The sequence below is a fragment of the Stegastes partitus genome, unplaced genomic scaffold (genome assembly GCF_000690725.1).
Source record: "Stegastes partitus isolate 25-593 unplaced genomic scaffold, Stegastes_partitus-1.0.2 Scaffold1450, whole genome shotgun sequence".
Classification (NCBI taxonomy): domain Eukaryota; kingdom Metazoa; phylum Chordata; class Actinopteri; family Pomacentridae; genus Stegastes; species Stegastes partitus.
Genome location: NW_007579181.1, coordinates 120,147 through 129,480, shown reverse-complemented (window position 1 = coordinate 129,480; position 9,334 = coordinate 120,147). Strand labels below are relative to the sequence as shown.

The following is a 9,334-nucleotide window of genomic DNA, read 5'->3' as shown; positions in this document are numbered from 1 at the left end:
TATGACAGCTCTTATGCTGCCTTTATAGACTTACAAGAACGTCGGAAATATGACGTTCCTACTGAAAACACAGCTTACATGTACTTAGAATGCACGTAAATGCATCTTAAATAAAGCAAAAACTGGGGATATTTTTCTTATAGACGTGTGTGTACTCATCATGTTTAGAAAACGATGGAAAAGTGCCTCTTATGTTGAATATGTGGATGTGAGGCTGTGTAAATTTCAAATTCTATGTCTCACAAAGTGGGCACATGTTCAACGTGTTGAGTATAAGTTAGCTAAAATTAGCATAACTTTGGAAAAAAAAAAGGTTGAACGAGGTCTTTAAAGACAGCGTCTCGGAAACACCACAGACTGTTTCGTGTATTTTACGGTCCCTGAACTACCCACAAGCCGCTGCTAAACCTCCCCGCCAGCAGGGGCGGTAAAGAGACACCAGCACAGATTCCTCCTCCGCAGAAGAAGCAGCGGTCCATTAGCAGTCCTCCTCAGTTCCGTTTGCTAACCGACAGTTCATAGAGCCGCAACTATGGAGGAGGCAAAAAACAAAGAGAACAAGCAGCCCGAAAAGACCGATGAGAAGGACAAGGACAAGGAAAAGGGCCAGCAGCCCTCGGGGAAGGATAAGGACAAGAAAGAGGAGCAAGAATTGGTAAAACTGCGCATTTTCCTCATTCAAAGGTGTGCTAACTAAGGCTACAGGAGCCAGACGTGTTATTTTGCCTTAGTCACTGCCGCTTTGACAACATGGTAGAGCAGGCCGTAGTCTGTGGCTATCTCAGGATAGACAAATAATGAACTTAAATTAACTTAACAGTGATTATTTTCTACATAAAATATCACCATTCTGACATATTGACGTAGTATGGTCCCTTATTGATCTGCAGATTAAACCCCCAACATAGCTAGCATTAGCCTAGCCTGCTTCAGCCGGTAGGCTAACGTTAGCTTGCTAGTTGTTACGGCCGCTGTATTTGCTGTCATCAGTGTTAGCATTGCTACCATGTTCAGCTAGTCATGGATAGCTGTGGACAGCGTAGTGTATGACACAGCAGCTAACATGATTCAAAGAAACTCTCAGTGCACGATAATATTTATTCTGCATTAGCCACGGTTACAATGGTCTAGTTTGGCAGATAGGCTTGTCTTTATAGATTGGCTCACAATAGGTGTCAGTGATCGGGTTATTGTGTTTAGGTGAGTTAGTGGTTATGTGGTGTAAATTTGGGCATTTAGTGCTGTCTTTTTTATGCCATGTGTAACATCTAAACATATCAAATCGTGATGCACAAAGTACAATCATGGGTTTAAATATAGCAGAGTAACTCAGCTCCAACTGTTGAAATTCATTTACAATATGTGGCTTATTCTGTGTAACATTAGGTTAATAAACCACAGGATGCAGGAGCTCCAAATGCACCATCCAGGCATTTACTATTAGACAGGTTCATCAGATATTTATTGAGACTTTATTTACATGGTTATTACACTTTATAAGTGTTTAAATCCTTGGTCATATGTGCCTCAAACTATACAAGGGCTATTAAATATAGAGACAAGGCTTATGTTAGTCAAATCATGCATGCCTGAGCTGTGTAAGATTAATTGATCAACTGACAAGTGTGGAAAGTTTAAATCTGCTTGAATTCAGTTAAATTTAATTTCACTGTCAGTCTTAAATAGTCATATATCCTAAAGTGGAGCCTTTGTAATTTGCTAAATGCATTGTTTTGATATTTAATTTGAACTCGCTTAATTGTTTAGTTCTACCCCTGTTTATATTTAAGTGATAGCTGGCAGTAGGTTTTCATCCTAACTATGTATAATAAATCGTGAACAATACCTGGTAACCTGCACGTATAAGATGGGTTGGTCACCACGTCAAAATTTGTCTTTATTTGTCCTTTTGCACAACAACTAGTTTAAAAGGAATTATTCAAAGCATCAGTCTGTTTTATACAGACTGACTGACAGCATCACGAGTCAGATATTTGCCAGCGTGCTTTGATCCTTAACTTCCAGAAGGCAGCATATGAAAATAAACATTATTATTTAAGCACTACATCATCATTTGCAACAGTGACCGTCCCTCTTGATGGGGAGACCATAGACAGTAGAATACTCTGTATTTTGTAGTAATTGTTCTCTCTCATTACTTCTCAGTCAGAGGAAGACAAGCAGTTACAAGAAGACCTGGAGATGATGGTAGAGAGACTGGGTGTAAGTATTATTATTGTTATTATGATTTTACTTTTATGTGTAGAGTTGTAAAAGCCTTTACAAGAAAAGAAAATATGTTCTTCTGCACATTTGCAGGAGAAGAACACAGCACTGTATCGCCCGGCATTAGAAGAGCTGCGCAGACAAATCCGCTCCTCAACCACCTCCATGACATCAGTACCTAAGCCCCTGAAATTCCTGCGCCCACACTATGGCAAGCTCAAAGAAATCTACGAGGGCATGGCCCCTGGAGAGAACAAGGTAAGCCTCTGCTGTGCTGTCAGAAAAGTAATACATTCAGGCATGTGCACTTTTTTAAGAGTGTTCAGTTCAATCACCCCTTAATAATGATGCCGAGACGATGTGAGAGCAGGAAAATTAACTTCTTTATATATTTCCATGGAGCATGAAAGAATTGTCAGTGATGTGTACGGCAGTGATGCCACACTGAGGTCAAACAGTAAAGGTTTTAGAGGCTAATATTTGTGGGTGTTGGTGTGACATTTGATTAAAATCCAGGATTAGAATTAGTTTAAAACAGTGTTTCAGCTGCAGATGTACAAACACACAAATAGCATCATGATGCCATGAATTAATTGACCGATGTAACCTGTCCAGAACACTGACGTTAGCACCAATTCATTAATGACGTTAAGTTCAACCTGTTTGTTTTTGCAGCGTTTCTGTGCTGATGTGGTGTCAGTGCTGGCCATGACCATGAGTGGTGAGAGGGAGTGTTTGAAGTACCGCCTGCTGGGCTCTCAGGAGGAGCTGGCGTCCTGGGGACATGAATATGTCAGGTACGTCGTAATAGCTCCGACATCACTCATGACTCAGCATCATTACGCATTATAACCAGAGGACATGCAAAGTGAACTTTTCTGTGTGGTTTGGTGTTGAAAGTAGTCGTAATATTTCCTGTTGTGTCAGAACAAGAATGTTTTTTCTGTACCATCAGATTGCAATGTAGTGATAAGATGTATTGTGTAGAGCGTGTGGGATGAAGGTCACACTTCTATACATAATTGCATCACTGATGTTAAGGAGAATATATACAAAGAGATAATTCTATTTCTCCTGTAATTAAAAACAGGACAATATTATGTCTTCAAACAAATCTGGCTGTGTCTTCTGTTTGCTTCAATACCTTGATGTCAGATACCTTCCTGTCCTTGTCTTCCAGGCACCTTGCCGGTGAGGTGGCTAAAGAGTGGCAGGAGGTAGAGGAGAATGATAAGACCCAGCAAGAGACGCTGCTGAAACTAGTGAAGGAGATTGTGCCCTACAACATGGCCCACAATGCCGAGCATGAGGCGTGCGACCTGCTGATGGAGATTGAAAGGCTGGACATGCTGGAGGACTATATTGACGAGAACGCCTACGGAAAAGTCTGTCTCTACCTCACCAGGTGTGTTGCTCAGAAAGCTCAGATCTTGGTTCGTTTAGCGCGTTGTTCACATTCTAAAATAGCATTCACTAACTTATTCGTCACTGAAGTATAAACATTTAATCTCTTAACTTTTTGCATCACTTCTCCAGCTGTGTGAGTTACGTTCCTGAACCCGAAAACTCAGCGTTGCTGAGATGTGCCTTGAACATCTTCAGGAAGTTCAACCGTTACCCAGAAGCCCTGCGCCTGGCCCTGATGCTCAACGATGTGGAGCTTGTAGAAAACATCTTCACATCCTGCAAAGACATGTAAGGACCATAATGTTCTGTACCTGGATGACTTATAAAAGGTGTACAACTTTTAAACAAAAGTGTTGAGCACAGACATATTTAAATCCAATAATGCAAAGGCCCATCAGGTTTGTAATGCCTGTTTTTGCAACAGAACGTCCTCTAATACTTAACGGTGTGCACTCAACACAAACTCCCTGCATCTCCGCCCCTTGCAGAGTCATCCAGAAGCAGATGGCCTTCATGCTGGGTCGCCATGGCATGTTCCTGGAACTTAATGAGGACGTAGAGGACTACGAGGACTTGACAGAGATAATGTCCAATGTGCAGCTCAACAGCAACTTCCTAGCCCTGGCCAGAGAGGTAAGAGAGAGGAGACGAGCTTTACGTTTCGTGTCATGGTGAATGCTAAATGTGCTCGATATGAAAGTTGTTGATCAGCTATCATGTTTGTTCATACACACATGAAAAGCTGGATACCATTTCATCAAGCTTAGTTTCTTAAACACCACTTCTGGGGCTGTATGTCGCTGTGGGTTTACACATGAGACTGTTCAATGGCAAGTAGAAAAATCTAAATGTTGATTTCTACTTACACATTAAACAGTGATTCTTTTATTTATCCAACTTTCACTGCATATACAGACGAACTCATTGAAAATCTGTGCAAATGTATTATAGATCATCTTGTCCTGACGGGGTGGAAGTGTCCAGAACACACAGGCAGTACTTGGCTGCTGATGCTAGTTTAGTTAGCGCTCACACTTCTGTTTCCTCCATCGGTGGCGGCGGGGGAGTGGCAGATACGCTCCACCGTTACCATCCATGTTTACTTCCGTAAACACTGAGCACGCTCGCTGCGTGTGACGTCGTCGTGTCCTCTTCTGCGCATGCGGGACACTTTTGGGTCGTATGAAGTTCACACAGCAGATCACATACAAGTCGCATTGAACTGGAAACGTGAAGGAAGTCACAAAGAAATCCTCATTGAGCATCAAGTCCTGCAGTGTGAACGTAGCCAATCTGTGGGATTGTTCAGTCAGATAATACGCCGTCATCCTGGTTGGTGACATTAAATGTCATGTCGGAGTCACAATCCAAGGCTGTCGCTATGTTAAGGCTGTTTTTATGGGTTCTGTTGGTTTTTCCTAAGAACCTGTCGGATAGCAGGTTCTGGATTGTTAAGGGTCGATTATCGAGCCATGACTGTATATGTGCTGACATGGTCTGCGGAGGTGCACCTATCCAACATTTTGTCCTCTGGTTTTAACATGTGGTGTCAGGTACCCACAGTGCTCTTTTACCCAATTTTAAAATGTGTGGAGCTCTTTGCAGACTGTTGAGGGAACAGAATGAGGTGTTCAGACAGGTTGTAGCTGAAGCTCAGAGGAAGTGAAATGTATGTGCACATTAACCCAAAATAGCTTAAATAGTATGCCGAAGATAAGTGGCAGAATAAATTACCTTTGGAGGGGGCGACAGCAGTGAATGAAAGGCTGATGGCCCGAAATGATTTTCGTCACTGACACTTGAACAATAATGGTCTCTGATTCACACACGGAGATGGAGGATTGTATCTTAAGCCTAACGTCACTCTCGGTGTGACTCAACACATTTCACTTTATTAATAACACACTCGTCTTTCTCTTCCTCAGTTGGACATCATGGAACCCAAAGTTCCAGATGACATCTACAAAACGCACCTGGAGAACAACAGTGAGTCTGTGCTATGTTGCATGTGTTCATTTAGGGCTGAGTGTTAAACGACAGATGTACTGATTGTAAGCCAGTCAAGATGAGAAGACTGAAAGTAGAATAAGGATTTTCTGATTTCTTAACCAGATGAATGATTCTCTGCTGTTGTACAAATGTACAGTTGAGCCACGTTGCTTGATCTCCTTGCTGTGTGTGACAGGGTTTGGAGGCAGCGGCTCCCAGGTGGATTCGGCCCGTATGAACCTGGCCTCCTCCTTCGTGAACGGCTTCGTCAACGCTGCCTTTGGACAGGATAAGCTGCTGACGGACGACGGCAACAAGTGGCTGTACAAGAACAAGGATCACGGTACGAGAAAACACACACAACAGTGGAGAGCTCCTGTAGACACACTGCTGACATCCTTACATTTATAATCATTTCATTTTTATGTGCTGTTCTTGGTTTTCCATTGTGTTTTATTTGCTGTTAAGTTACCAAAATGATTGCATGTCCTCAGGCATGTTGAGTGCTGCAGCCTCTCTGGGTATGATCCTGCTGTGGGATGTGGATGGTGGTCTGACCCAGATCGACAAATACCTCTACTCTTCTGAGGACTACATTAAGGTACGTGAGCTAGGATGCATTGAATTGACGTTACTTTAAAATGTCGGCAGCATCACAAACCTTTAACACCTCAGACACTATCCTAGCAGCGTCCAGTCTTTTGTAATTCTTCAGCAGCTGTACTTTTTATATGATTGCAGTTTTGTCTTAATGAAATACTCCTGTGGTCCATACATTTCAGAATATCAGTACAATTAGCCACCAAGTACAATCTGCCTTTTCTGACTTGTGAATGTGACTTTTTAAACAACGTTGTCAGACTTCTGGTGAGAGAGGAGAGGGCATAAAAATGAAACCTTCAAAGTGTCTTCCTTGCTTTTTTTTTATTTTTATTTTTTAACACTTGCATCGTCCCTTTTTGTGCAGTCCGGTGCCCTCCTGGCCTGTGGGATCGTAAACTCAGGTGTGAGGAACGAGTGTGACCCAGCTCTTGCTCTGCTCTCCGACTATGTCCTCCACAACAGCAACGTCATGAGGATAGGAGCTATATTTGGGTGAGGAGCATGTTTGCGTCTTGACAGTTTCAGGCTGTGGTGAAGCAGACAGTACCGCTGTAGAACCCAGATCGCTCTTGTATAACTTCATAAAGCGTTGTTTTGTTTTAAATCTTGAGACAGCTCGTAACACCCATTTGTCCTATTAATTGTCTCCTTGCTTTCAGACTGGGTCTTGCCTATGCAGGCTCCAACAGAGAAGATGTCCTTTCTCTGCTTCTCCCTGTTATGGGAGACTCCAAGTCCAGCATGGAGGTACGGCTGTGCGTCGTCTGTTAGGGTCGCCTGTCACTCTACCAAGAGTCCGTTTCAGCAACGTTTAGCGTGTGTGTATGAAACCTGCAGGTGGTCGGTGTGACGGCGCTGGCGTGCGGCATGATCGCGGTGGGGTCTTGTAACGGCGACGTGACGTCCACCATCGTCCAGACCATCATGGAGAAGAACGAACAGGAGCTGAAGGACACGTACGCTCGCTGGCTGCCTTTGGGCCTGGGACTCAACCACCTGGGTAGGCATGGACGCAGCATAAGGAGAACGAAATGAACGAATACACAGTACTCCTCTTTTTTTAGAATCACTTTGTAGCCAATTCTGTTGTCCGTTTTCTCTGCATCCTTTTGTTCCTGCTTGATGCAGCTGCTCTAACTGTCGTCATTTCACCATCCGTAGGTAAAGGAGAAGCAATTGAGACGACCCTGGCAGCTCTACAGGTTGTCCCTGAACCCTTCCGCAGTTTTGCCAACACACTAGTGGACATCTGTGCATATGCAGGTCAGTGTGACTCGACTGTCTCTCGGCTATTCGTCAGCCTCTTTCACCTCTTCATGCCCTCCACAACAGTTAATCAGAATATTATTAAAACCGCAACATGGACAAGTGCCATGTACGAATTGGAGGGGCAGCAGTTTTTTCTTTTTTTTTTGACAAAGATAAAACATATTAACATAACATATAACATATAACACAGCAAACTAATTTAAGTGAAGCGTTGCGGTGCTATCGAGGTGCCCCGGCCTATAAATCATGTTCTCCAGACACAAGGGAATGTACGTGTTTGTATGAGCTGCAACAAAGATCACATGATCACTCCTACTCATGTTTTAGTGGAAAATAACTGAAAAAAAAAGACTATTCCTGCTGAAAATGTGACTGTGTAATCATAAAATCTGTCAAAAATGATCATAATATGTTGTTGTTGTTTTTTTAAATATGTGTATTGTTCAACCCTATCCTGCATGGGCTAACCATGTCCAACCAAACATACTGATTTATGAACTTAAATAGCACAAAACTCACTGCTAGGATTCGCCTCTCCCTTTTCTCCAGGTTCTGGTAACGTGCTGAAGGTGCAGCAGCTGCTCCATATCTGCAGTGAGCACTACGAAGCCAAGGAGAAGGAAAAGGAGGAGGACAAGGACAAGAAGGATAAGAAGGACAAAGACAAGAAGGAGACTGCTGCAGACATGGGTTCCCACCAGGTAAAGACCAACATTACCACGATTATCCTCGTACATTACTTCTGCACTACATATGTTGTGGATGCTTTTTTGTATGAGGAGGGAAAAAAGGCGTCTAATACGTGTCCTCCTAACAGGGTGTGGCGGTTCTTGGTATCGCCCTGATTGCCATGGGGGAGGAGATCGGGTCTGAAATGGCTCTGCGAACGTTTGGACACCTGGTTAGTAGCACTTTTAGTACTTACTGAATAACTTATTGTTGTCTTATTTGACTACTTTTATTTTTATATTCCGTTCCTCTCAAAAAGGAGCCCCCTTTATTCCTGATTATCCCTTACCCTCTGTCCCCTTGATGGTGTCGCCCCCCTCTGTTTTTGTCTTTACTCTGTTGTGATCCATCAGTTATGCTAACGGACCTTTCTGTCAGACAGCTCAAGTTGGCAATTAAAACAATTAAGACACGCTTACAGTTCAGCTTTTGATCTCAGATTTATGCTCACATGCGCTCTCTGATTTTCACCGTTTTCCTTCCATCAGCTGCGTTACGGCGAGCCCACCCTGAGGCGAGCGGTGCCCCTCGCCTTGGCGCTTATTTCTGTGTCCAACCCTCGTCTGAACATCTTGGACACCCTCAGCAAGTTCTCCCACGATGCCGACCCAGAGGTCTCCCACAACTCCATCTTCGCCATGGGCATGGTGGGCAGTGGTGAGTTTGATTTCAGGCATTATGTGAGATTAGGGCCGGACGATTGTGGCAAAAATAAAGATCAAGATTATTCATTTATTAAAAAACATGAGTCTTTATTTAAGCCCAAAATGAAACTTTAAATATAACTTCAAAGACCAGGTATTGTGGGTAGAGTGACTGTGTTGCTTTGCTGCCTGCATTTTTGTTTTGCGTCTTCCTGCTCCATTAGCAGTTGGTCATAGATCAGTTTATGATAAACTTTTCAATGCTTGTATATTAGCTTGTATTCATACAAGGAAAAGCCCCAATAAGACCAGATACTCTCTTTTTCATGGATGCCCTGTGAGCATGACAATAAGCAAAAAACACATTCTTCAGTTATTACAAAAATACAGAATAAATAAGAAATAAAATACAAAGAATAGATATTTACACAGACTCTCACAAATAGAATAAACAATCAAAATAAAAC

The 9,334-nt window shown here is 42.8% G+C and overlaps 1 protein-coding gene across 1 annotated transcript in view; it reads left to right on the top strand.

Moving 5' to 3' along the window:
- Positions 1-474: 474 nt before the first annotated feature.
- psmd2 (proteasome 26S subunit ubiquitin receptor, non-ATPase 2) overlaps positions 475-9,334 on the top strand; it is an 11,659-nt gene continuing 2,799 nt past the window's right edge. The window contains exons 1-17 of the mRNA XM_008299692.1: positions 475-655; positions 2,167-2,223; positions 2,320-2,484; positions 2,902-3,023; positions 3,407-3,631; positions 3,763-3,921; positions 4,122-4,266; positions 5,559-5,619; positions 5,819-5,965; positions 6,117-6,223; positions 6,590-6,717; positions 6,885-6,972; positions 7,063-7,225; positions 7,387-7,488; positions 8,044-8,195; positions 8,312-8,395; positions 8,712-8,880. Coding sequence (XP_008297914.1) covers positions 533-655; positions 2,167-2,223; positions 2,320-2,484; positions 2,902-3,023; positions 3,407-3,631; positions 3,763-3,921; positions 4,122-4,266; positions 5,559-5,619; positions 5,819-5,965; positions 6,117-6,223; positions 6,590-6,717; positions 6,885-6,972; positions 7,063-7,225; positions 7,387-7,488; positions 8,044-8,195; positions 8,312-8,395; positions 8,712-8,880 — 2,197 coding nt within the window. The 5' untranslated portion in view covers positions 475-532. The remainder of the gene's footprint in view (positions 656-2,166; positions 2,224-2,319; positions 2,485-2,901; positions 3,024-3,406; positions 3,632-3,762; positions 3,922-4,121; positions 4,267-5,558; positions 5,620-5,818; positions 5,966-6,116; positions 6,224-6,589; positions 6,718-6,884; positions 6,973-7,062; positions 7,226-7,386; positions 7,489-8,043; positions 8,196-8,311; positions 8,396-8,711; positions 8,881-9,334) is intronic.